The 27,028-nt window shown below is 41.0% G+C and overlaps 8 protein-coding genes and 1 non-coding gene across 9 annotated transcripts; 3 read left to right on the top strand and 6 right to left on the bottom strand.

Moving 5' to 3' along the window:
• Positions 1–441: 441 nt before the first annotated feature.
• L228DRAFT_t55 lies at positions 442–545 on the bottom strand. Its single transcript has one exon. It is a non-coding gene; the product is annotated as a tRNA-Gln (tRNA).
• Positions 546–962: 417 nt separating this feature from the next.
• On the bottom strand, positions 963–2,686 carry L228DRAFT_245886 (ras small monomeric GTPase). Its single transcript, XM_018332271.1, has 4 exons — positions 2,215–2,686; positions 2,043–2,157; positions 1,688–1,969; positions 963–1,613 (listed from the first exon to the last, which is right to left on the bottom strand). The coding sequence occupies exons 1-4, from the start codon at positions 2,224–2,226 to the stop codon at positions 1,378–1,380; spliced, it is 645 nt and encodes a 214-aa protein (XP_018188711.1). The 5' UTR covers positions 2,227–2,686; the 3' UTR covers positions 963–1,377.
• Positions 2,687–3,465: 779 nt separating this feature from the next.
• On the bottom strand, positions 3,466–4,744 carry L228DRAFT_260019 (Molybdopterin binding protein). Its single transcript, XM_018334219.1, has 3 exons — positions 4,451–4,744; positions 4,230–4,396; positions 3,466–4,172 (listed from the first exon to the last, which is right to left on the bottom strand). Exons 1-3 carry the CDS (start codon positions 4,655–4,657, stop codon positions 3,557–3,559), a joined length of 990 nt encoding a protein of 329 aa, XP_018188710.1. The 5' UTR covers positions 4,658–4,744; the 3' UTR covers positions 3,466–3,556.
• A 91-nt stretch (positions 4,745–4,835) lies between these two features.
• On the top strand, positions 4,836–6,036 carry L228DRAFT_245885 (GMF family protein). Its single transcript, XM_018332270.1, has 4 exons — positions 4,836–5,007; positions 5,066–5,168; positions 5,225–5,367; positions 5,416–6,036. The coding sequence occupies exons 1-4, from the start codon at positions 5,005–5,007 to the stop codon at positions 5,608–5,610; spliced, it is 444 nt and encodes a 147-aa protein (XP_018188709.1). The 5' UTR covers positions 4,836–5,004; the 3' UTR covers positions 5,611–6,036.
• Positions 5,867–8,676, bottom strand: L228DRAFT_245884 (hypothetical protein). The gene is made up of 2 exons (XM_018332269.1): positions 7,999–8,676; positions 5,867–7,944 (listed from the first exon to the last, which is right to left on the bottom strand). The coding sequence occupies exons 1-2, from the start codon at positions 8,234–8,236 to the stop codon at positions 6,197–6,199; spliced, it is 1,986 nt and encodes a 661-aa protein (XP_018188708.1). The 5' UTR covers positions 8,237–8,676; the 3' UTR covers positions 5,867–6,196.
• A 1,200-nt stretch (positions 8,677–9,876) lies between these two features.
• On the top strand, positions 9,877–11,118 carry L228DRAFT_267169 (glycosyltransferase family 25 protein; the record flags this gene model as incomplete). Its single annotated transcript, XM_018334960.1, has 3 exons — positions 9,877–10,017; positions 10,075–10,283; positions 10,377–11,118. The coding sequence occupies 3 exons, from the start codon at positions 9,877–9,879 to the stop codon at positions 11,116–11,118; spliced, it is 1,092 nt and encodes a 363-aa protein (XP_018188707.1).
• Positions 11,119–11,894: 776 nt separating this feature from the next.
• On the bottom strand, positions 11,895–14,083 carry L228DRAFT_267168 (hypothetical protein; the record flags this gene model as incomplete). Its single annotated transcript, XM_018334959.1, has 4 exons — positions 11,895–12,354; positions 12,405–12,569; positions 12,623–13,323; positions 13,376–14,083. The coding sequence occupies 4 exons, from the start codon at positions 14,081–14,083 to the stop codon at positions 11,895–11,897; spliced, it is 2,034 nt and encodes a 677-aa protein (XP_018188706.1).
• Positions 14,084–15,722: 1,639 nt separating this feature from the next.
• L228DRAFT_245879 (hypothetical protein) lies at positions 15,723–16,242 on the top strand. The gene has a single exon (XM_018332268.1). The coding sequence runs from the start codon at positions 15,846–15,848 to the stop codon at positions 16,134–16,136; it is 291 nt and encodes a 96-aa protein (XP_018188705.1). The 5' UTR covers positions 15,723–15,845; the 3' UTR covers positions 16,137–16,242.
• Positions 16,243–17,032: 790 nt separating this feature from the next.
• On the bottom strand, positions 17,033–19,910 carry L228DRAFT_245878 (DEAD-domain-containing protein). Its single transcript, XM_018332267.1, has one exon. The coding sequence runs from the start codon at positions 19,689–19,691 to the stop codon at positions 17,346–17,348; it is 2,346 nt and encodes a 781-aa protein (XP_018188704.1). The 5' UTR covers positions 19,692–19,910; the 3' UTR covers positions 17,033–17,345.
• Positions 19,911–27,028: the final 7,118 nt, after the last annotated feature.

Below are 27,028 nucleotides of genomic sequence, written 5' to 3'. Positions count from 1 at the left end.
AAAGCCTCGAGCCCTTTGACAGTATAATGTCTAATCTTTACCTATCATGACAACCGACCAGATATGATTGGCTCATCTCGTTATCGCGTCGAGCACATCATCGAGCTCGGCGGCCCTTCGGCAGAGCCGAGACACACCGCGGAGACCTGCCCACATGTCTCGAGGCCTATGATTGGACCCGCCAACTTGGTCACCCCATTCTGGCCCCTGCATTAGACGTAGGTCTTTGATTAGGAGTAGGTCCTAGTTACATTTTCACAGCACCTTTGTGATTGCTTTCTAAGTTGACGAAATCAATTTCTTCTTTTAATTTGTACCTTCAACCGAAAACTGTATATGTGAAGTAATCAAAAACAGAAGTGCTAAAGAAAATGAGGGATTTAGGCCCAGAAAAAAAAAAAAGAAACAGTCAGAAAAGCTATGTAAAAATGCAAAAATTAAAGGTCCCACCGAGGATCGAACTCGGGTTGTCGGAAATTTCAGCGCAAGCTAGGAATTTGTAGCTTGTATCAAAATCCGAAGTGCTGCCGCTACACCATGGAACCGAATTTGACTTTTGTATTTCGCATAATACCCCTATATTTCTTAAACGTCCTGCAAATCATCATCCCGGCCTGAATCATGGACCACCGTGCTCGGTGGGCTGATCGTGGAAGTCGTAAACCTACATGGAGACACCTGCAACTACATTATTTTGAATGCAGCAATGCCGATTTTGAAACTGGTTTCAACGATCGATAATGTAGAATTAAACTATCTGTCAGTAGTCTTCAGGGACAAGGTTTCAACGAAGGAAATGATATCCATCAAAGCTCCCACAACATGAGTTGTATTAGTGTTTTCCTTCTAAGATCACGTAGTTTATACAATGTCCCAAAGACGTTCAATGGGACCCGAATGGTGCAGATTGCCAGCAATGCATTTTACTGTCAGAATTGTAAAAATATTCAACAGTTTGTCGTGCCCTAGTTTCAATTTTGCTTGTGATGAAATCCTTAATCGATCTTTCTTGAGCATTTAGTATTAAAAAGACGGTAGTATTGCCAATAGTAGAGTTAAGATTGCGATGCACACATTCGCAAAGCACGCTCCTGCTCCCAACAACGCACCAGCCATTGCACTGAGGTAAAATTGAAGGAAGCTCTACATGGATAGTAAAACGGGCTGCTGGAAAGAAAAAAATCAACATCGCGCGCGTAATATGTAGGAATGAAATTAGAAGATAAGATGTAAAAAGGTGGGTCGCTCCTATACTATCAAGCCGAGACCCATCTCTGAAGAGCTCCAGGCCTTGAAACGCACAATCAAAACACAATCGAGACGTACAAGGGCAACTGTGTACGCTTTCGACCAGAATCTCGACCTTTTACCGAGAATTTACATGATGAGGCATTTGCCACAACATCCTCTCTCTTTTGACTGTTCTTGGATTTCCATTTTCGATTGAGGTCCGTTCGAGCCGCCGGCGGGCGCAGAAGAGTAGGACGACATTTCTTTATTGTACCGACGAATCTCGCGCACAAGGTTATGGAAGGCCTCGTCGACGTTGATACGCAATTTTGCCGAAGTCTCGATGAACGAACAGTTGAATTGTCGCGCAAGTTCTTCTCCAGCTGTGTTACGAAGACAAAGCAATTAGTCCGAAGTTGTGAATTTCAAGGCTGATTTGTTGCAAGAACTTTCATACCTTGCTTTGACACCTCTCGACCCCCCTCCATCTCAAGGTCGCTCTTGTTTCCTACCACGATCATGGGGAAATAGTCTTTGTCCTTTACCCGAAGGATTTGCTGTTGGAAAACCGAAATCTCTTCATACGACTGCCTTGAGTTGATGGAATATACAAGTAGAAACCCTTCACCTGTCCTCATGTACTGTTCGCGCATGGCAGAGTACTCCTCCTGGCCGGCAGTATCAAGAACATCCAAAAGAGCGAGTTCACCGTCAATGACACATTGCTTGCGGTAGGAATCTGAAGCGTTGTAGTGGAAAATATCAGCACTCAAGATGCACCTATGCTTTATAGCCCATTTCTGGATCCTTACCTTCAATTGTCGGGTCGTATTCATCGACGAAGTGGCTTTGAATCAATTGGATGGTCAAGCATGACTTGCCAACACCGCCCCCCCCGACAACCACCAACTTGTATTCTCTAAGTGCCTATATTCAAGATGTGAGCAGAAATGGGGTAGGGCGACGAGGATTTTAGGCCTTTACCTTACTGGCCATATTGCCAGCTACTAAGGCAACTCTGTATTTGTGCCTGGCTCTCTAGCCGCTGAACGGGCAGCGCCAAATGTTAATAGTAGCGACGTAAAACAAATTTCGCCGGGGAAGGTTGGAGAAGCAATCCCGAGCACGCCTCCAAAGAGAATCGGTGACTCCTTGCGAATCTTAGTGATCAAGGAGGTACTTTGAAGACTCTTGCACAAGGATAGATAGGCACTGGTGGTGGTGCTGCGTGCTGTGATCCGAGAAGTCAAAAGAAATGGTACCCAAGGTTGGACCCTTGATAAGTACAGAAGCTGTACTTGTAGAGCACTCAAATACCTGTAGGTACAGCCGAAAATGAGTCGCGCGGCGCCCTGAGCTAGGAAACGAGATGGGCGGGTAAACAGGGGAAGCGACAGATACAAGTGATACACTGATACCTTTTACGACTTTCGTTGTGGAAAATACTGTGCTTTGAAGTAGGCAATAACGGAACCTTAGTTGACTGTAGGTAGGGAGTGCAGAGGTGTACAGAGTTCAATATTTTATCATGCTCAATCCAAGCAAATACTTCTTGCTATCATCCCTGCAGGAGCAAAATTGTCTAGCCTACTCTAAAAGGGGGTAATTTTGCTGGTTTTTATGGGAGATTCCAGGGATCTGCTGGTCTGCGAAGTCCCACCCCACACACCGATGTCATCTCTTGATAGCATCCCATGACAAAAGGGTGGAGCCAGTTGCAGAGCTCGACAAGGCATTATACACCTTAAATCGGCTTGTGAACTTGAGTTGTTATTATCACTTTTTCTTTTCTCTTTCAGCAGAAACTGTCATTGGCAGAGATCATTGCGACAAAACAATTCCGCACCCGAGAAAAGAAAATACTGCGGAAAAGGTAGCACTGTAGAACTAACCATAGTTAAATTATCTCGGTTCCACTCTCCTTGCACATCGGCCTCTCCCTCTTTGACTTGGACGAGGAGCACGACCTGGAGGCCATTGATGTGGGAGACTGATGGCCGATTTCTTCACTGGCAGCATTTTTGACAGCCCACTACTGGACAAAGTTTCTTGTCCGAATTTACTGTTAATGGATGTTTATTCGGTCTTCATGCGATACAAGCCAATGGGGCTAGCTTGAAACAGTTCCACATTTTCAGGAGGAAATGGCGAGCTTCTCCTTGAGCATGTCGAGGATGTTTATGCAATGACACCGCACGTTAAAAAGAACAGAATCGCACATAATTAGAAAATACTGCGCCCTAAGCGGCAATGGAGATTTAATTGAACTAGATAGATTCTATATACACACTGCAATATAAAGGGATTCAAATTATATAGACTTCTTTTACTTCTTGGCATCAGGGTCCTCATTTCCTTCCACAAGAACCCGTTTACCCTGGATGCCCTTTTCCAACTCTGGTAAAAGACTTTCCATGAACGGCCTATCCTTGCCAACGAGCGTAACAGTATTCGTTTTGCTATTCCATTGTGGATAACTACCAACTTTGACACCTCGATATTCGACTTTTTTTGCCAACTCCGTCAGAAATGGCGCGATGGAGCTTTCCGCCAAAGGCGTCGAGACCATCACCCGGTAAACGCCTCTCCCCTCCGGATCAGCGAGCCTTGGAAGTAGAAGCGGCTTGAGTCCTCTTAGAAGTTGCTCAAAAAGTCGCGGCACACCAGGAAGAATGAAGATATTTTCATTCACTACGCTGATAGGGACCCAAAGTTGATCATCCACAAATAACGCTTGTGCTTCCAGTCCTCTAGATTCGTCCGTCGGTAACTCTACCATCCGTAGTTTCGCTGTCAATGTTGGTGACGGAACATCCCACGAGAAATTAAGCTGTGAGTGATGCGGCCTAGAGAGCCTTTTCATTCTTGCAAAAGCTTCTTCATGCAGTTTCAGCGTCAGGCCAAATCCCTTGGCTATTGATGGATATGTAATATCATCGTGGCTGTAGACTCCAATTGAGAGAGTGACCTGGAAGAAAGACTTCGGGAGTTTGGCTCACGTAGGTCCAATTCCCCCACTAGTTACAACAAGGTCATAATTGGCGCTCATTCGACGTGTTGCCTCTATAATCTCGGCCTCATCATCTGCTATAACCTCAATCCGTTTGAGGTCTATACCGAGTGAGAAGCAATATTTTGCGAAGTACCCCGAATTGGTGTCTACAGTCTTCCAATCTCTAATTATCAGCAAAATGTAGAAGAAAAGAGTGATCATTCATACCTTGCCTCCCAAAACCTCGTCCCCGATAATCACGCAGCCCGCAGTATGAATGGTCTTCCCGGACCTCGCATCTGCTGAAGCTCCGAAAGATGATGTCATTAGCAAAGGTGGTCGAACAGCTGCTTGATATGCAAATCGAGTGATCTGTAAATGGCTCTGATTTCTAGTACATTGATGGAGCAAGCTCGAGCTTAGGCGTGAAAACATCGGCACATGTGAACATTTGCCCAGGTGGTGTGAGAAGCTCTTCAACGATAGTCGGGCCTAAAGAAGGATGAGTGTTCTGGCGAAGCCCAACTATCAAAGGTAACTACCGAATACTCCGAGTTAGCTTGTTTACATCCATCCAGTTAACACTGTACTCTACTGATTACACTAGCCTACACTTTATGTCGGAAGTACCGTCCCCGCCAATACTCCATTCCGCCCCATTTTAAGGCCACCTGAACACGATAGACATCAACTGACTTCGGTGTATTCCACACTTCATAATCCATAGGACTCTCTGCGGATATTTTTCGCCGGTATTACAGCCTCTGCTCAGCAAATTCATCATGGTATTTTTGAACCTCATAAATTCACATGATGACTTGAAATCGTTGACAAGCCTCTCAGTCTTCGGAAGCCAGATTATACACATTTTCTCCGGAAACGAAAGACGCTTTACGCAAATTCAGGCTGGGCACTTCCCGGGCGAAGGACCCACAAGCCGTCATTTGTATGCACTTCGCTTCTCAAATCGGTTGAAATAGGCTGACAAGGCGCAACTTGTAGATGAGGTCAATAAGCAGACGCTTGAGATAGCTCAATCCGAGGGCGAGGAGGGCCCGACAGTGTATTCGAAGATCCAGGATCTTCAAGAGGATTTGCCTGAGCATTCACCCCGATACATATTGCTCAGTTATCCATTAACTTTGGTGGGTATTTCCGTCAGGATTAGGTTGCTTCTGCTGATCAGCACATAGCCATCGGGAAGGCTGTCAGTGCCGTATGTTCTGATATACTATTTACCCGAAACTTGTAACGCTGAGCTGCGAATGCTGTATGCCGGTGCCAGGGAACTCATGAGAAACACAGCAGAAGCTGGAAGAGTCCTCGAGATAGAATCGGCGGAGGAGCTGGACGAAATCGAATCGAAGCTTGGTGTGAGCTCATCATAAACAATCTACAATCAACCTACTGTAACATAGGTTCCAGCTTAGCGGAACTAGGGGCTGCTTGTCCGACTGTAGTCATTTCAAGCTTTGGATTAGTTCACCGGGCTTTTACTCTTTTCTATACGGTCGATTTTAAAGGAGACAATTTCTATTCCGTTCTGTCCGCCGAAAAGGGCGCGAAGATATTCTACTCGTCGGATAAAAGAGAGACAGCGTGTCGTCTCAAGCACCAAAAAAATTTTATATAGTCTTCATTACTTTCGCCAGCAAAAGCCCAACTAATGGCTAAATTCTGTGCTAGAATTGAAAATAACAATCTAGTCTAGCCATGTCGAGACCATGGTACATAGGATGAGACGAATTCAAGGTATCAACCCTGGCCGCCGTGAATCATTCAATAAAAAATTTAAAATAAAAACAATGCAACGGGAACCAGACCTAAGCTTCTTTGTCCGCAGAATTGAACATATTTTAAACCTTGACTTGAAATTGATATTGTTTTGCTGCGATTGGAATTTGCTTCATTTGTGCCCTCTGAGGTTCTTTCTTTTTTTTTCACGTGCACCACTATTATGCTCTTCTTTTAATCTTATAATGCGTCTCTGAAATATCGATCCCCTACGTCCGCAAAATGGGGTGCCAATCCCCCATGTTCCATAGTGTCCAGATTCATAAACTGGTCAATGTCACTTTCCATAATACCTTGTGCCATGCGCGGATTAGTATTCTCGACGGGTTGAGTCCTGCTGCTTGGCAAACCCTGCTGGGTAGGCGGAGCGGTCCCGACGGGTGTGCTGTCTTGTGCCTGAATGATCTGAAAGTTTGGTGGGACTGCTGCGCCAAAGGCTTCTCGCCGATAATCCTTTTTGATGGCTTGTGCAGCACTTGGCTGGGAATTGCCTCCTCGAGAATTCATCCACGAACCTGCCTCTGTGATATTTCCGAGATGCAAATCCTTCGCAAAATCGGAGGCGCCACGAAGAATTGGAAGCAAAGTGCGAGATTCATACCAGCGCCCCTTCACGTCCCCTATCGAGATCCGCGCCAGAGGCTGCTTAAGTGTCCAGAAAGATATCAATGATCGGGTCGGAATAGTTGCTGTATTTCGAAATTTAACGTCTTCAGATAGCCGCGATGGAAGTTTTGTATTCTCCGTTGGGAGCGTATTTGGGTCATATTCGACGGTCTTGAGCGTGTAGATATCACCGTAGAGATACACCGTGGAAGCAGACTCGGAGTTGGAAAATGGGCGCTGTCTCTTCTCTACTATACTCTGCAGCACCATTATGTCGCTTTCGGGCACGTCCCTTATACGTATAGGCTCTCCAACCCAAACCTTTTCGGCCCCAATAAACATGCCGCTGTAGTTGCATTCTCCAGGAACTGCAGAGGGTAAATCAATTGGGTCAATGAGAGTGTAGCATGTATCGATCGCTTTTGCTGCAAATATGCTGGCCTCAACCTCCGGATCTACACGTCCGTATCGTCCCTGTAGCACGGCGGCCCAATCAATGGTATCAAATCTGAGTCCATCAACAGCTAAGGCAGGGCTACCTGGTGGAGGGGCACTCCAGGCAAGCCATGGACGAAGGAGTTCCTCCTGATCGATGATAATTGCTTGAGGGTGGCCGTAAGGATGGGAAAGTGGCTGCAACACATATTTTGGACGAACCTCCGAAGTACTATTTCTGATCAATTCGCGCATAACCACGGCGGCCAGACCCCAGGACGTCCCTCGGCTGAACCATACCATTTCGCCTGGGCGGAAAAGGAATCTACCCTGAGAATCTAGCGCTTGTTCAAAAGACCGGAGAGGGGGAAGTGGGGTTGGTGTGAGCTTCGTAGGCGTTGATAAAGGTTGACTCAATGACGGGCCGGGAATTTGCGTTCTCAGCAAATTCTGCGCTGGCGTGGTTGACGGCCTTTGAGGATCCGTGCGGCGCGGAATAACGATTACTGGTTCCCTTCCTCTGGAGGTTACGCCTTGTGTATCGTGATTGCTTGCAGCACTCTCCAATTTTATCCTATCCGCGGTCTGCGCATCTTCGTCTAGAGGGATGTCCTCTGGCGAGCAAATTTTGCAGGAGCAGTTACCCGGGTCTCCTGCCTCATCAGTCGCAAGCCAGAGCAAATGTGGGAAAAAATCCGCAGGGCTTCTATAACGCTTTTTCCGACCCAGTGGGTGTCCGTAAAGATATGCGTCCTGGCGGTCGTTGGGACCTTTCGCGTGGTTTCGGGACGACTTTGGAGGCTTTCCGCCGGTTTCAGAGTTTGTGAACTTCCAGTGCTCAAACAGACGATAATTTTCTGGCAAAGCAGCAAGTATGTAGGACTTTCCTGTGGCGAATGGGAGTAAGCATTTGAAGTGTTGGCTTCAAAGGAATAAGTTACCGGACGCGTTGTCATTCTTCAATTCTCTCATTAAAAGCCCGCCTAGCTTCCTTCTCCAGTCTATTTCTTTTGAATCTCCTTCAACTAGTTGCACGTAAAAGTCGCTCACGCCTTTTGCATCAGGTGTCCGATCCAGTTGCTCATGGGTTGGCTGGTTAAGCTCCGTTCCAGACGCCTTTGTGCCAATCTCAAGCTTTCCGTCAGAGCGAGCAAGGTAGATAGGTACGAATGGAGCCATCGCGGCAAGTAATTCTATCGTACTGAATTGGAGCAAAGAAATAGGTAGTTGTGCGTGCGCTGCTCGAAATAGAACTGGGCCCACAGTTGCAGAGAAATGTGTTTGTTATCAGCTTGCGCTGTATTGGTGTCCGAATTGAGATTGAAGAAATGGCTAGGGTTATACAAGCATTCTAACTGCCTCTGCCGGCATCAGTGAAAGTGTGAGTTATTTGAGCTCCTTCGTTCCTAGATAACCAAGGGTCTTTGAGCCGCTGCTACTAATTGCAAATCGGAAAATTTGGTTAAGATCTCGGAAGCGGTATACTGTAGATGGATGTAAGTTTGCCTATAACCTTATTCATGTTCCTTGTATGCACGTGTGCGAGAGGAGAAAAAAGATGTCTCTTCTCTGGATTCCAAAATATGGCGAACACGCGTGAAATGAGTCGTTCTTTGTCCAAACCCGAGTTGACAATCCAGTAAGAAATAATAGGACGGCACACCCACGTTTGCAATAGACTTTTCGATGACAGGAGGTACACATGTTAGGTAGTACCGCTTTAGGTGAAGCAGGTAACCGACCCCAAACAAGCTCTATAGGACTTCCGCCTTAAATTCCTGGGGTTTGCTCATAAACTGTCTTATATGCTTCAGACGCTAAAATACAGTATTATTCTAGTAGCGGAATAGATGTGACATTCGGTTCTACAACGATATAAAGAACAGATCAAGAATATTTAAAATATATGATGAAGTGTATGTTATTTTTTTTTTTTTTTGGAAGTTTCCTTACGGACACTCAAAACTCGAAATGGATTTGCCGGCAGTAGGCGACTTCCTAGAGCAATTATCCGGAAATCCTTTTGAAGAATCCATGCCAAAAGAATGGGAAATGGAAATCAAATTGGCTGCACGTGCCTTCGAAACAGAGGGCCTTCTTCGCTGCCTGCCAAAGAACAGACCTAAGATACTTACTACAGCGCGGAGTCAAGAGACAATCAGTGTTACAATGCCTTTCCACTAGTACCAGAAGGTCCAGGTCCTTTTGTCAAGGCGGGAGCTATCTCGTTCGCGTACGGGTTATTGCCCAGGGGCCGAGGGGCGTTCTTGGTTGCTGTCAACTTTGGCCCCGGCGCCTCGGGCGGGGGTGAGAGAAGTTGCGCGGCTTCTAAATTGGTGTGCGCTCACAAGATTAACTTACGAAGTAGTCACTGTCCCTGACAGTTGGTTGCGACAGACACTAAGTGGTTTAAAGACACTGCGCTTTTGTTTCGCGTCGCAAATAGTAACCTTCAGTAATTGATTGTACTCCGTATGAGTACGCGTACCCGCCCTGCCACTTCCTTGAATGTCGGACGTCTGGGACGGCAGGTGGCACACTGCGGGTTTTCGGACCCCCTGCTCTTGCAGATCTTGTCTCCTTGTCCGCTTCCAAGCCAAGTTATATGTAGGCTAACAGAAGAGCGCGCATGTCATGTTTCCTAGAGCAGCCGTGCTTAGTTTCTTTTCGTCCAACAATTTTTTGTTTATTTCGCAGCAGAGCTTGTGAGCTGCTGTGCAGCGTCTTGCCGTTACTTTCAGTGTTGAATCAAACCCTTTCCAGTTCGGCTGAGGGAGACATTTGAAAGGCAGACTACTGCGGCTTCAATTGCCATAGCCATGCAGCATCGGCGGGTCCAGCTGGCGCTTCTGTCGTTCCTTTGCCTAATCGCAATATACATCTTCTTCAAATCTTCTTCGTTAGCATTTGACCAGTCATTTGAGCCGACGGAGTTGCAGCCCGCAAATGAGACTCTCGGTGTAAGTTGTGACATTGATTTAAATGGAGACGAAATTCGTAGCTGAGAAGGAACACAGTTTGGCGCAATATTAGTTGTTTCCAGGGCAGGTTCCCCTCGGAGAGAGTCACTTATTCGGGCGGCAAATCTTACTGAACTCGAAATGCGAATACCTCCCCAACCTGTCTGGTCTTCAGAGGACATCACGGCATTGCAGGCCGGGGAATCATCCACCCTGGATCGCGGCTCAGCCTTGGCTTGGCTTGGTCATCTGAACGCTTTGCGATGGTAAGTATTCCACACCAAGTAATCCTCAAAATCTTCATTCCATTACCTGTCGAACCTGTCAGTTTACTGAGACACCACGTGCTTGAAATATAGGCTTCTAAACTCCGGTATCGAAACCGCTCTCATTCTCGAGGATGATGTTGACTGGGATATTCACATCCGCAAGACTCAAATACCGCGCGTGGGCCATGCCATTCGCCAAATGACGTCGTCAAAAAACAGTTTCTACGGAAATTTGCAATCTTGGGATATTCTTTATGCTGGTCATTGCGGAGACTTTTTCGAGGCGGAGCGCGCCAAAACGCTGACCATGCAAACTTTCCCGGACGAATCTGTCCCTCCAATGCGGAAATTGCATCCTTTCACCCAAAGATTTCTTTCTGCGCTTAATCTCGGTGAAAAAACAAGAATGGTCCATCATTCTGTTTCTCCGCTCTGCAGCTTTGGTTACGCGGTAACTCGTCAATCAGCGCAGCGGCTGCTCAATGACCTGGCCGGTAGAGAACCCCAAAAAGGCTGTCCGGCCTACGATGTGCGTCTGCTAGAAGCTTGCCGAGATGAGGGCATGCGGTGCTGGAGCGTCAATCCCGAATTGTTTCATCATACCGAAGCCCCCTCAGAGATCGCCATCCAAAACAAAGCAAACGAAAATGACCCATCGCAGTCGTCCGAACTAAATCTGAAACTCGAGAGCCCGAACATTGAATGTGGCGCGAGAACTTTCCGCTGGACGGAAGGGAGGAGTTTTGAATATCTAAGAGACATTGTTGGAAGGCAGGGACGCTGCTTAAAAGATCGAATGGAGGAGGATATGACTGAGCGTCTTGAAGACTAACAATGTGCAGTGCACAATTTTCATTCCAAAACGTACAATTGGTCATTGCAGTTTGTCCAAGCTAATTCACAATCTCCGGAGGGAAATTTCGTTTTAAACACTCCGGATCCATGGTCAAGGCGAGCTTAGTGAGCTCAACAAACGTTCGAAGCTGACAAGCATTAGACTCTTTTCGCCCTGCTGGAAAAGCACCCTGGCTTGATTTAGTTCGAAGAGCTTGAGAGTTTGAAAATTAGTTCCAAGCCCGCTCCTCTAATTAGGACTTCCATCGCATGGCTGGTCAGCACAACATTAGACAGACCTATCTTCCGTACAGCGACTATATTTTCAGTTATTGCAGTACAGGCCTTTCTGCAATCCATTGATAAAATGCGCGTTGCCTTATGATCGAAATATGATGCCTATTTAATAACGCCAGCAGAGAAGTTTTAAATCTAACCCGTCTAACTTCGCGCTCTCTTGTTCAGCCATCTTATGCCTAATGAATCGCAGTCATAAACGGAAGGACATAAAAACTGCGCCCTTTTCATATACGCCCTCCGAATAGCATTAAGTAAAATCCTTGATCCCAAAGCACCTGAACGTAAAGCTCCAATTTTCCAAATCCCTAATTTGACCCTTCATCTCTCCCTAAATAAACCTCGAAATCAGAGAAAAAAAAAGAACGAGTATCGTAGTGTCGTCAGACGCATGTTGACAAAGTGTAAAGTAGCTGGACCTTAAATAAATATTTTGTGGGTCATTTTTTGAAAGGCAAGGATGGGAGACGCGGTTTTTTAGAAGGTAAAGTGATTTTGGTGAGTTTGTTGATTTGGTGCAACGTAGTAAGATTGATACGGATGATGCTGTGAGGAGAAATCAGCCGTCGCCATGAGTGGATTCATAATCCCTGACGGAATTCGCTGGGTTGCGGGAGGCGTCGGTGCGACGGGAGGTTGTTGCGCTGAAGCAGGTGTGTGAAAAGGAAATGACTGCAGCGAAGCGGAACTTTGCATTATAGCCTGAGGAATCGGATTCTGCGGAGGGGCTTGTGGTCGTGTTGGTGTCGGCTGACAGACTTCTTCCTCATCCTGCCAACCCCATTTGTCTTTGAGCTCTTTATTCAAGAACCCTACCCGCCAACCAGTTTCTTTTCGGATTTTGTCAAATATTTGGAGAATCTCTTCCTGTTCACGGCGCGCAACCAAACACTCAGCAGCGATTGCCAGCGACCGCAAAGCAACACTTGCGACTCCGCTTGAACAGGTTAGTCTGATTATTTTGAAGTGAATCAATAAACGGCTTACCGATCCTTGACGTGTGCAACGATTCCACATATTTGATGAGAGTGCAGAAGCTGCATTTCGCGCATCTCATCTGTGCCCGAAGGCATTGCTGGATTGGTGTGTGCCAACAGGCACATTGCAGTGTGGTAGAAAAGTCGCGCAACAATAGAGGTTCTCTTGATCAACCTGAACCAAGGATTAGCGAGGCGCCGAACAACTTCGAATCCCCAATTACGTACCAGACCTCCGGAAACGAGGACTTCGAGGTCGTCTGATATGGATGCAGATAGGCCAGAGGATGCATCGTACGGGGGATATTTTCGTTCCATGCGTCGCACAATTCCTTGAGTCTTTTCCACTCGGCATAGCGATTATGGAGCCGAAGTTGTTCCTCTCGAGCTGAGGATTCTTGAAAACGTGGTATCGTTGCCCTAAAGTTCGCAATCTTCGCAACAAGATAGACTATTTTGTAGGTCCATATTTCCTCTCTTCCAGATTCTGTCTCACGTGACAGATCCATGTCGACTCCCCAATCGTCCGGTTCCCAAGCAACTTGCCAATTGAAATGAAGACAACTGAGAAGTTCCATTCCTACATTTAGCCAGAAACATGCTGCTCCGATTCCAGTCGATCTGGCATTCCATCCGCATTCCTTTATAAGGGCACGAGCGCCGGCAATGTGGTTCATTCGCTGGAGGGCTCGTTCTGACATGATTTCATATACATTTAGTATGACGGCGGTAGTTGCACAGATTACTGTATCACGGTTGGGATTTTGAAGAGACTTTAATAGTGCTCTTGTGGCGGTGTCGTAGTAATGCAGAGCTTTGTCCTCGTGGTACGCAGGATTGACTAATGTCAAATGGCGGACCCCGCACGCAAGGAATGCATTGAGCAGCATAGGCTCCCCTAGAGCATGAAATGGAAGTAATCGCGAAAACTTGACGGCTATCAGCTTTGAATTTAGCAGAAGCGTGTTATAATTCACTCACATGCTTCATTGGGTCCATGCTGTCCATCCAGAGTCCGACTTCTTCCACAAACACTTGCATGAAAAGCACCTCATCAGGTGAATTCAGGTAGTCACGACTCTCGGTTGGTGGTGTCAGCATTTGATCCGTGGTTTGGTAGGCTTGCGTTGGATGCGTATGCTGTGGAAAGTTGTGTGCCATATAGGTAGGCTCGCCGTCCGTGTGATGGACATGCGGCGGCCTTGTACCAGCTGGAGTTAAATCAATGTGGCTTGAATCTGGAAAGCCTATAGGTAAAGAGGATTGGATAGGAGGCAATTGTTGGTGGGTTGTCACAGTATTAACGGTAGCAACATCCGGGGGAAAGTCGAACGGAATTTCATTCTTGAAAGGAGTGTCCGAGCAGCTTCTCAGAATCGAATAACGCTCTAAACCTCCTTTGTACTCAGATGCAATATCTCGAGAGTCATCCTGGAACCGAACGGTCCATTCCGCTCCAGTGGTCACGACGGGTGGCGCTTGAACTTGAATATCGATAAAATTGAGTCGCAGGCCTCTTCTGCAGATCCTGCTGGACTTTCTGCAGTTTTGACAAGATGGAAGTCCTTCATCACATTTAAGGTGTCGTTCCCTGCAAGTGAGGCACCCAGTGCGTACTCTTTTTGGTCGATTCCCGGGAGGCGTTTCTTCGACAGGGGGCGCATTAGCTTCAGCTTCAGCAGCAGCCATCAGTATTTTTGCTTTTGTACGCTAATTCGACTGCGCCAGGCAGTCGTTAAGGCGGCCTACAAGTCCTCCACGGGAAATCTTTTGATGCGCGCAGAGCGAAACGTCCCCAAATCGTCCTGACAGAAAATAAAGGTTTGGAAGAGGGCTTGCCGACTCCGAGGTTCGTCCGGCTCTTTTGCAAATCTCGGTCAAACCATAGGGACAGGTGTTATCAGGGGGATACGAATCGCATGCTAAAGAATGAATTCAGTCAGTTCAATGTCAGGATTGATAGCAACATCAGCGCCAAGCTTGCTTCATATGACGAACCGAGTCTGGAGCACCTTTTCTATCGATCAAAATAGAAAGTACCCGGTGAAGGAGGCCCGGGTTTGGAAGCCACCAGCCGCGGCGATTTGAAGTTATTAACTCGATTGCCAGTTTTGCCTAGTGGCAATTGGCCAAGGCAGCGTGGCCAAGTCGGATGAAAAGTCAAGAAAGCGAGGAATCAACAACCCAGTTGTGCGCGGCGCGAAGGTATCGCGTCAGCGGAACTCCAAGTGCTGAGAGAGGAGAGAATGGAAAGTCAAGTCGAGGACGAGAGAGAGAAAAGGGAATTTGAAGCGTGACAGCCGAGAAAACCAGGCAGATCTAACCCAATCTTGTTTGGCTGATTCCCTGTTGCTAGTGCTAAGAATAATGTGGCCGAAGCCACTGCGTCCTAGAATGGTTAGATATTTGTACCCTGCAGGTCTGATCCACCTGTGCCGCTGCAAGGGATCATCGTCATTAGGGTATGATTGAGCGTAACTTACGTACAGCCGACATTGATATTACATCCATTGCATTGGTCCAGTGCCATTACGTTCGGAGTGGCGAGCAGTCCCTTGTATCATTAATGACAATGTGCTTAGAGCATAGTACCCTTTCGAGACAGATTGAGAAATTTTCGATGCTATTATTTAATGCTCTTCACTCGAAGTTTTAGTGATTCACAAATTCGTCGATCATGTGTAAACTTATGTCGTGTCCGTTTTGCTCTGCTCGGCCATGGTTGGTCTCTTTCTTCTTTCTTCAAAGGTAACTCAGGCTTCTAAGAATCCGGTAGAATATCTGGCCCGTACCGTCGTTCATATATATTCAGTTCATTGATTACTTTTACAATATAAATTTGGTTAAATAAACCAAGGACGGATGAGAGACTCGATGCCTTTTTTGGTGATTAGGTTACTTAATACTTATTTTCGAATACTGTAATCGATTTCCATCCATAAATTAAGCCTATTGAAAGATTTCTTCATTTATGCCAATTACAAGACAAGATATATACCTTGAACATGTGTTGCGGATTAGAAAGAGGTGAGGTAACATCACAGGTATAAACACATGCGAAATTGAGATTTTCCCCTGTGCCCCGGGGACCGTAAGGATACTCCGATACTTCTTGCAAGTCGAGCCCTCCACACGTTGAGTACCTTAGGTACGGAGAACGGAGTACATGCAGGGAAATGATTGCCGATACTAACGCCTATTGCGTCTTAGTTACTTATTCCCATGCGACCTGGCGGAGAGTTTTGGACCCTCCCAGGTCTCCCGAAGCCGCAACTTAAGTTGTTCATTGCGACCAATTTGGCGCCCAAACAAGACACTCCATACAACACAAGCGTGGTCGGTATATATGAGCAGCTAAAGCTCGCGTTTAATCTAGGCTTCTGCGGCTATTTTTCAATTATCATATGGTAGTTGATTCATTTCACCAAACTTTAGCCCAAATTTGATGTAAATGGCAAAACCCAAAGGCTCACAAGACTCATTGCCGCCTGCCCAACCCTCCTATGTGTTGAGAGGCCATCGAGAGCCAATCCATGCTTTGGGATTTTTTCGCGAGAATTCGAGGTTGATCAGCGGTGATGCTGAAGGGTGGATTGTTGTCTGGGACATTTACCTCAAAAGACCAGTAGCAGTGTGGAAAGCTCATCAGAAATCCTTGCTTGGCGTTGGATCTTGGGGTAATGACAGAATAATAACGTGGGTCAAATATTTATTTTTAGTGGTGTGGCGGGGTTCAGGCTGATCATTTTTACTTGCAGCCATGGAAGGGATGGTAAACTACATATATGGCAGGTTAGCAAAGCAGAGGAAGGCTTACTGGACCGTACACTCCCTGTGGACGATCCATGCTCCCACCGCAAGCAACCATGGCTTCTGCATAGCATATATGTCAATACTCTTAATTTCTGCCCGTTCTCAGTGTGCTTTGATATTGAGTCAGCACAACCTGAACATCGAGCTACGGAGCAACAGCAGCTACTGCCCCCGATACTAGTAGCAGTTCCTCACGGCTCCAGTTCTGAAAATGTACTCCATTTTGCTTTTCATATTTCCTTTGCATGGTGCTCATCACTCACAGATTGAAATATGTCAATTCCCAACAGAGCAACGAATATCAGTTGTCGCTCCCAGAAATTCTCCAGGTACAGGCCTTCTCGCAATCTCTTACATACTAACATCTATCTTGTGTTCGAGCCAAGTTAAGTCTTCTACTTACATGCCTTTAGGTATGGTCATGACGGTTGCAATAATTAAAAGACATTGCCGTCTAACCGTGCTCGCTGGCTACGAGAATGGGGAACTTAAAGTATTTGAGCGCCAAGTTCCTGATCAAGACTGGCACGAAATTTATACTGCTCGCCCTCATTCGCAACCAGGTACGGTTAACAGATCGCGTTCTCATTAGGTTTCGGGGGACCGTCTGACTTGGCTCCTTAATACAGTGCTCTCGATAGGGATAGAACCCTCAGGCTTAGCCTTTTTCAGTTCATCAGCAGATTCGCTGGTGGTAAAGCATCCATTGCCTTACTTTGACAGCAATATATCGAATCAAGAAACGTATTTGGAACCGTCCAGGACGCATATTACGAAGCATTCAGGGCAACAAGGACTCAGCACACGATCAGATGGGAAAATATTTGCTACGGCGGGATGGGATGCCAAAATACGGGTCTATTCAACCAGGAACCTCCGAGAGTTAGCTGTTTTGAAATGGCATAAAGAGGGTTGCTATGCAACGGCATTCGCCACAATAGAATTGGCTGGGTCGATACCAAGTAATATAGACTCGCCAAACGTTGAGCCAACAGGGCATTCCACGCCGGACAACCGCACCCCATCGAAGGCTAAAATTAGAAGCAGAACTGAAGATGTCAAAAATGTACATTGGCTCGCGGCTGGTTCAAAAGATGGCAAAATTTCTCTGTGGGATATCTATTAAACTTAATCTCACTTAACCAATATTAAATTCTGCAGCGCCAGAGCTTTGCTCTTTGAGCTTCTCCCGCATGCGTCTTGCGGCCTCCTGCCCATCGTTCGGCGATTGGTTAGATTGAAGCACGGATCTTGAATTCGCTCCGCTGCTGCGATCTTTCGGGGCCATTTTCTTCCCTGTCTTTATGCCGTTGCTGTCCCCCGGCTTCATCCCTGGCACTTTAATACTACCGGGTTTGTCTCGAAGGGCAAAGCTCTTAGCCATGTGGCCCAGATGGAGGGTTTTAATATTGAAAATATGCCTTTCCGCTGCCACATGTGTTGCATATGCTCGAAGATGGCTTTGGTAAGATCTCCTGGCTAATTCCAGAAATTTGACATCTTCCACCGCACACCGTTCTACACCTAGCTGCCAGTCAGTGGCTCGCGTTTCCCAGTCATTTCCAGCCCCTAGTCCAGTCGATCCGAAGGCCTTCTTGAGCAGATCATTCGTATCACTGCGAATCAAACCCCGTCCACCATTCCGATTCGATTCCTTAAGTATTCCAACGTAGCTTTCTTCATCTCCAGGTAAAAGGAATAGAAGAGCCCTGCCCTCATTACCTGCTCTAGCCGTCCTTCCGATGCGATGAAGATGGTCTTCTTTGCTGAAAGCTGGATCATACTCGATAACCAGGTCAACATTAGGGAGATCTAATCCTCTGGACGCAACATCAGTACAGATCAGCACTGCTGGATCTTTGCTCTTGCTGAAGGCTGTAAGCGTCGCCGTGCGGACATTTTGTGGCAGAGATCCATGCAATTTAAAGAGGCTAACTGGACTGTCCTCGGTAGAAAATGCGACGGCTTTAGCTATCGTATCCTTCGTGGCCTTGTTGGGCGCGTTTTCCATCACTTCATCATCTGTGGAGGCGGTCTCAGCCTTGTGGTCGCCGATGGCCTTCGAAAAAACTTCAAAATGAAAATCCACAGAGTCTGCGCAGGAGATGAAAACAATTGCCTTCATCACAGACCCTCGACGGGCAAAGGCGCGCTTCAGAGCTGCCGCCAGCGTCACCAGGCGAAGTTTTGCGGGCACAATCAAATACGATTGCCTCAGCTGGGCGGGAGCTGAAAAGGCAGATTCTGAGTTGGCAGCTCTATCTGGATCGGTTGTCGAGGATTCCTCTCCTTTTATGTGCACAGCTTCCTTGAGACTGATTTCACCTAACCTTTGAACATTCATCTTCATGGTAGCGGAGCAAAGAATTGTATTTCTCCTTGAAGGCAGTCTCGGAGTTAGAAATCCTTGCTCATTTGACTTTGTGACTTGTCGAGCGTCAAGCTTTTTCACGATACCTTGGATCTCCTCCTCAAATCCTAGCTCCATGAGACGATCCCCTTCATCAAGCACTAACCACCGAACATTGCTGACATCCAACGCCTCTGTATTTTCAAGGTGATCGACAAGTCTGCCCGGAGTAGCAACAAGAATGTTCAGACCTTTCCGTAGCCTTGCTTTCTCAGACTTCTTCTTCTCTCCGCCAATGACTGTCCCGGAAACGATCCAGTGAGCGCAGTGTAGAATCTCGTCCAACACTACAGAAATTTGTTTGCACAATTCCCTCGTTGGTGCGAGAATGATTGCAAAAAGTCCAGAATTTCGCTTAATCATGCTGTTTGTGGCATCTGAGGCCTGCGCGCCTTCTGATAGCCGGGTTATGCGTTCCACTACAGGGAGGAGGTATGCCAGCGTCTTTCCAGAACCCGTTTCGGCTTGTATGAATGCGTCTGTGTCCTCCCGCAGCAGCTGGGGAACTGCTGCTCTCTGAATCGCCGTTGGTGCCTTGAGGTTGAGCTTTTTCATTAGGTGATTGGCGAGCCCAGGTGAGAGACCCAGAGACGTAAATGTATCAAGCTCCCCAGTAAGTGGCGCGTTGGAAGGTTTTGCACTTCCATCATCTTCGGGCTCATTCGTAAGTTCCGTCTTGGGCTCGGGGTTCGATGAGAACAGCGATGAGACAAATTGTTGGGGCAGTGCCTTGTCGCGCGTTGCGACCTTGCTTTTTGATGTTGGATTTTGGAGTGTGTTGGGTGCAAAGGGAATAGATTCACGTTCCCCTCTATTATCCCTTCGTTGTCGTTTAATAGGTCTCCAGTTTTCATTCTCCGCGTCTGTGACTGCCTGCAGTTTTCGTCCATCATTCCTTAAGTCATTATCCAGAGCGTCGTGTTTGTCTGTCCTTTGCCCTAATCGGTCGAGGCGGCGGCGGGCAGCTTTTTTGGCAGTAAGTCGATCTTTCCATCGCCCGCCTTTAAAACTGAGGTTTGGTGCCAATCCAGAATCATCGATTGCAAAGTTCACAAGCATAGAATCGTCCGCCATGGTCTAAGGCGTGAATTCCGTGCAGTTTATTTTGGTGTGCACTGGCATCAAAATTGTAACTTGCAGCGTGTAATTTTCAGGTTGTGATTTCTGTCTGAACTGAATAGCACAGTACAGAGTACATGGAGGCCTAGTACAAGGGAAACGTACTCTCAAAAAATGATCCTCCACTAGTCAAGATAATAGTCAAGGTACAGACTCAAAAAAATTTATCTAGTTAGTGTCGCTTGATCACAAAGTTACTAGTTGCCTTAAAGTCTTAGTCAATTAATGTATTTCACTAGCAAATCAGTTACACAAGCGAGTCCGTCCTCAAAGGCAGTAACTAATCCTAGTTAATATACCTAACAAGTAATGTATTTCACAAGTGAGTCAATTACACAAATAAGTTGATCAGCCCCTACTCCTCCAGGTCAATTAATGAAAAAATTAAAGCTTAATTACATCTAAATTTCAATTAAAAATATATAATCTTATGGTACAAGTCTGGTAAAACAGTATACAATTGTATAACTTTACTATCTACAATTGCTAATGTATTTCCCAAGTGACCTGGCCACCCAAGTGACCTGGCTACCCCCTACCAAACACAGTTAATTCTTGCAAAAAATAAAGCTTTATTACACCTAAAATTCAATTAAAATACATATTTTTATGATATAGATCTGGTAGGGCATTGCAAAATTGTATGCCCTACTACTTTGCAATTGCTATACTTGGAGAGGCTCTTTTTTAGGGTAAAAGTACTAGAGCTTGTGCTAGAGCTTACACTAAAGATCTTAACTACTTACATGCAAATAGTATAAATTTTTAATTTATTTAAAATTATTTTTTATTTAAAAAATATTTTTTAATTAAAACATTAAATATTTTATATTATATAAATAAATTTAAATTATTAATCTAATACTAATAATTTTAAATAATTTTAAATTTTTTTAAAATATTTTTAAATTAATTTAAATAATTTAAATATAATGAAAAATTAAAAATTAAAAATTAAAAAAATTAAAAAAATTAAAAAAATTAAAAAAATAATTATAATAATTTATTTTCTATTTAGAACTAGCTTACTTTATAAATTAGTTTAATTTTAGAGCTCAATATTATACCATTGAGCTAGAAGTACTTTTTTCTAAAAATAGTTTAATATAAAAAATATATATAGTAGAAAAGAATAAAAAAAATAAAAAAAAAGATTTCTCAGCTAGGGATTGAACTCAGGTACTTAGGTACTTATAATGTTTATATATTTCCTAATTAGGAAATAGCTTTTCAAATGGTATATTTTTTAAAAATAATTTTTTTTATTTTTTTTATATATCTTTTTATTTTTATTTTTTTTATTTTTAAAATAATTTTATACTATTTTAAATTAATTAAAAACTATTTTCAAAAAATTTTAAATTTGAAATTATTTTAGAAATATTTTATAACATTTGATAAGATTTAATATTATTATAAAATTTTTAAAAATTTTAAATTAAATATAAATTGTTAAAATATATTTAAAATTATTAAATATAAAACTTTATATAAAAAATTATATTTAATTATTTTAAATAAAATCAATACAATTATTAAATTAATATAAATTAGTTTAAATATATAAATATTTAGAATATTTTAAATTTAACTTTAATATAGAAATATATTTTATATAATTTAAAAATATTTTTAAAACTTTTAAAAAATTTAAAAAGTTGTTTTTAATTATTAAATATAAATTAAATTAAATTTTAATTATTTAATATAAATATAAGTAATTAATTATATATATATAATTAAAATAATTAAAATTAATTTATATCTATTAATTATAAATTAATACTATTTTTAATATTTTAAAATAATTTAAAAATTTATACTATTTGCATGTAAGTAATTAGCATAAAATAAATTGTCTATATAAAAAAGATAATTTTTCTATATAGTTAGATTTGTTCTATGTAGTTCTTCAAGTTTATTGTTTAGCATTACTACTTTACAATAATTAGTTATTAGTATTTAGATAATAGTATGATAACAATTTTATTGTTTACTTTATCTATCTAATCTAAATTGTTATATCATCTTATATTACTTTGATTACTAAATAATATTGTAGAATACTATATTACTAGGTAAAAATTCTTGATATACTAATAGAGAATTATTTAGAAAAATATAACTCAACACCTATCTATAGGTATTATTGTAACAAAAGAACTACTTAATATTAGAACAAAGATAATTTAAGCAAAGGCATTTTATTATATCTAGCAATTCAAGAACAACTATTATTAAAACAACTATAGTAGTAGTTATAATGCTTAAAGAGTAGATTGTAGGACTACAAGCTTAATTAACAATATAGCATTGACAAGCCAATATTAAAGTAGCAGTACTAGACAAGTTTAATAAAAAGAAAAAAATACTCAAAGTATAGTTTATTACTATAAAGCTATACCTAGGTTTCAATACATTAACTTTCCAGGCAAACTAGACAAAATCTTAGCAACAGGAATATATATAAAGAGAAAAGCTCTAGAATAGTTCTAACTATATATAAATAATTACATAAAAAATAAATTAAATAATTAAATAGAAGCAGAAACTATATTCATTTTTAGCCACTATAATAAATTCAAGAAATATATTAAAAAAGTTTATAACAAGATCAATGAAGTACAAGCAGTAAAACAAAAGCTTTAAACTATATAATAGAAAGAATTAACAGCTTTATACATGGTAAAGTTTATATATGTAGCATCAATTATACCATGAAGACAAGTACTATTAAGTATAATCTTCTATAATAGACTCAAGAAGCAAGTCAAGGACAAAATAGCTAGAGGAAAAAGGCTAGAAACCATGTATAAAATGATAGAACTAGCTGTAAAAATTAATAATTACTAATATAAACAAGAGCAAGAAAAGAAGTGTTAATACTCAGAATACAGAATTAGTTATAAAACAAATATAAAAAAGTATTAAAACAAAATACTAAATAAAAGTAACTCAATGAATCTTGATACTATACAAGGACAGAGATATAAAAATCCTATTAGTAAAAAAGAAAAATAATAATACTTTAATAAGAAAACTTGTCTTAGATATAGAAAAACTAGATACTGGAGGAAAAATTACAAATTTAAACTAAAAAATTATAGAAAACTTAAAGACATATAGACTCTAAAGATTAGATTTTTGAAACTTATTAAACTTTAAAAATAGAAAGAAAGCAAACAAAACCACTTAAATCTAGACCTTGAATGAGTATAAAAGGTTCAAGATTAGACTTAATACTTGAAAGCAATTATTGAGATAACTGTAAAATTTGTAGAAAAACCAATAATCAATAAAATAAAAGAAAAAACTAAGGCAATAGTATTGCTAATTATTAAAGTACATAAACAATTAAACAAACTACTTAACTAATATTAACAGGACCAAAACAAGTAAAACAATATATAGTATGTATTTAAAAAAGCAAATATATAATACTTCAAAACATCTAGCAAACTAGAACAAGAAAATAAGATTAAAAAAGTAATCTATAAAAACCTGGCACAATAACACTTTAACTTACAGGAAATAGTCATGAAATAATACAAAAACTATATTAAATGGCTCAAAAAAAAAGTCAACAAGCAAATACAAGAAACTTAAAATGAAACTATAAAATATATCAAGATATATAAAGTAAAAACAATTATAGTATTATAAATTAAAAGTTACAATACTTGAAAGTAGAAAATAAAAGAAATAATTCAAGATGACAAAACTATAAATTATAAAGCAAGAAAACTATTTAAAGACAGACTCTTATAATACAAAAAACAAATCTATATACTACAAAAACTATAAAAAGAATTAAAAAAATATATAAAGAATTAACTAGTAGACATTCAGGAATTGCAAAAACAGTTGTACAAATTATAGTTAATTATTACATATCAAGCATATAAAAGATAATTGAGGGAACAATTAAAAAATACTATGTTTGCAACCAGAACAAGAAGAACAAACATAAGCTATATAGAAATTTAAGAAATCTAGAAGTACTACATTAGTCATAGAAGTTAGTTACAATGGATTTTATAACAAATTTACTAGAATCAACAAATCTAATTATAAGACAAAAATATAATACATTACTTGTAATTGTAGAAAAACTTACAAAATATACATACTTTATCTTAATAACAAAAGAGATTATAGTAGAACAGATAGTATATTTAGTATTACAAACAGTAATGGTAAACTATCAACTACTAAAAAAATTTATTACTAACAAAAATAAATTATTTATATCAAAGTTCTAGAGAATAATAATACTTAAGTGCTTTTCTAAAGATTATTTAAACTATAATAAATTAAAAATTTTTAATAAAAATTTAATAAAATTTTTATAGTAGAAAACTATTTCTGCAAGTTACAACCAATATTATTACAAGATTGAAAATAGTTTTTTATCATTATTAAATTTTAACAGTATATATCTTTTAATATTTAATTAAAAAAATAATTATCTATTGAATATTAGAATATTTAAAAAAATAAATGTAAAAAGTAATTAAAAAATTATTTAATTAAATAAAATATATTATTATATAAAATTGTATGTATAATATATATATTTTTAATATAAAAACCAGTAACTATTTAAAGAAAATCAACAGTCTATTGACATTCTAATAGAAAATTACTATCTAATAATAATTTAGTATCAACCTCCTCTAGTATTCTGCTAGATGGTATAGGAACAAGATATAAATGACAGCAATTAGCTGCAGGAAGGCCAATGATTAACAAATCTACTAATAGATAATAAATTGGTAGCTGTAACAAATTGTTAATTAATAGTTCACTTGACAATCTATACACAGGGTTGATTAATGAGCCAATCAAGAAGTAGTATATACTTGAATGGTAATAGCATATAAATATCTGCTGCAGTCAACACTTGGATCCTGCCAGGAGAAAGTTGTCTCTGATATTCATTGTGTATTGTTGATTTGTTGTAGGATTAGTATAATTTATCTAGTTATACTACTTCAAAAGCTGTCCATCATGCCTTACAATGTATTGAATACCATAGTCCCAGGCAAAGGCCTCTGCCAGCTGCTGCATGAATAGACTGGTGTAAGAAAGACATGATAACCTAGTTTGAGCTGTAAGGTTAAATGCATTGTCATGATCCATAGCAAACCCTTGGTAGGCTAAACAGACAGAGATGTAATAAGTATCATCCAGTAAAGGAGAGAAAAAGCCTGTAGGCTCATCTCTATATAGATGGTCTACCACAGGAAGAAAGCCATTCAAGAGCAATAGACATTACATTTTCAGTAATTCAAATGCTTTAGTTAGATCTGGATGCAAAGAATTCTATACACCAGCCAGGCCAAGATGGAGAGACTGCTTGAGAATGTCTTTGGCAAATATATATCCCATTAAGTTTGATAGAGAAGCTTTATTAGCAAGTTGTTTAAAGTACATGTGCTTGAATTCTCTAGCAAGTACATTGATGTTCATGAGGGTACCATACTTACAAGCAAAGGCTGCTAAATAAACATCAACATGAATATTTAGTAGGCTAATTAAATGTAAGAATTTGAAACTTCTCTATATATATGCTTTAGCTGTTTGTCCATTGTAAGCCTCATCCTCTATGGCCTCATCAATGACAGTTTTAAGACTCCTGTGCCAGCCTTCATCATCTTTAGTATCATTGCTGTTAAGGTAGTAGTAGTTAGATCTTGTAGCATTATGTGTACATCTAACTAATGCTTGAAATGTACAATGAGTGTACAGAATGTATTAATGGAGGTGATCAGAATTAGTATATTGTTGCAAGCTTATCAAGCTTATGCTCTTAGTAATAATGGCATAAATAGTAATAATCTCTGCTGCAGGAGATAAGTAGGTGTAGAAGAATGAATCTTGTTCTACTACTTGCAGGTAATCATATCTAAACCAATTAGGAGATGCATAGGTATATAGGATTAAAGGTGTTAATATTATAACATGTACTGTCTTAAAAAGTGACCAGGAGTTTAGATAGTACAATGAGCTTTAAATGCAGGGCCATCCTGCTAGGAAAGGAAATGACTAAAAGGTATGGTTGTAAGCTAGCCTACCTTACTTGGTAAATAATGCTAAAAAGAGTAGCTCTTGTAACAGCCTTTCTACTCCTTATTATTTAGAATAGAGCATATTGTAAGATCACTCCATGATGAGATCCAAGGCTAGAACAAGCTTTGTTACTATAAGTAGGTTAGGATGTAAGCTAAGGTTTTGAAGATAATGCTATTTTGCTATCCTTTCCATTAACATAGCTGATTCTCACTACTTAGTAACAGTGTAGTAATAGTGTCCATTATTTACTGTATTAAAACTTATATCTTGACAATTTTTGTTAGTACATAGGTAGCTTCTGCATCTCTACCTGGCTGTCTAATGCAGAAAACCTTTATTGTCTGCCTGCTAGGGTATGTTACTGATAAATGCTAATGTAAATGCAAACATAAATTTTTCTTTGCTAGTAATGTTCATAACCATCCCACAGTCAAGCCCTGTAATAGCCTTCATGAAGGCTACTACAAAGGTCTCTATAGACACACTATATAGACCTAAACATAGAGTGTATATATTAACTATGTTATAATGTTCAAGGTATAGTAGATTTACTAGAATCTAATAAAATGCTTTGAAAGCATGATATATGTTGCAGTGAATGCCAAAATTGTCAATGAAGGTCAATAGTAGTAGATTTAGTTGTGGAAATTGTTGTAATTGATAAAGCTAGCTTTGGCTAAAGGTTTTTAGTTCTAGCTCTGCTCTTGTCAAGTACATTCTAGACAGTGGTTAAATCTTGTCTCTCCTTCTGCTGTATACTTAGCATACATAGTCTTCATCACTGTCATTTTCAGCTTTGGCCACCTCAGAGTCATAAGCCTAGTCTAGGAATACAGGCAGTGTACTATGTATAGAATATAGTGTAATGATGGTTACAAGGATTAGTAACAGTTGGCACAGGGCCTACTTATGAAGTGTAGAGGCACAGTATACTATATGATATCACAAGACAGGAGGTCATGTAATGATAAGATAAGAAGATGGAGAACAGTAGTAGAAATAGTAATTACAGTGATCACAAGTGATCACAGGATGATCAGGGTGATCAGGTGTGATCAGCATGGAACAGATTGTTTATATAAGGAGGATGGTTTCCCTATGTAACTAGAATTGTTCTGTATAGTTCTTGAAGTCTATTGTCTAGCATCATTGCTTAACAATAGTTAGTTATTAGTATTTAGATATTAGTACAACAACAATCTTATTGTTTACTTTAT

This window comes from Xylona heveae (assembly GCF_001619985.1).
Source record: "Xylona heveae TC161 unplaced genomic scaffold L228scaffold_4, whole genome shotgun sequence".
Lineage (NCBI taxonomy): Eukaryota > Fungi > Ascomycota > Xylonomycetes > Xylonales > Xylonaceae > Xylona > Xylona heveae.
The sequence above is the reverse complement of the archived record's forward strand: the minus strand, read 5'-3'. Positions and strand labels throughout refer to the sequence as shown.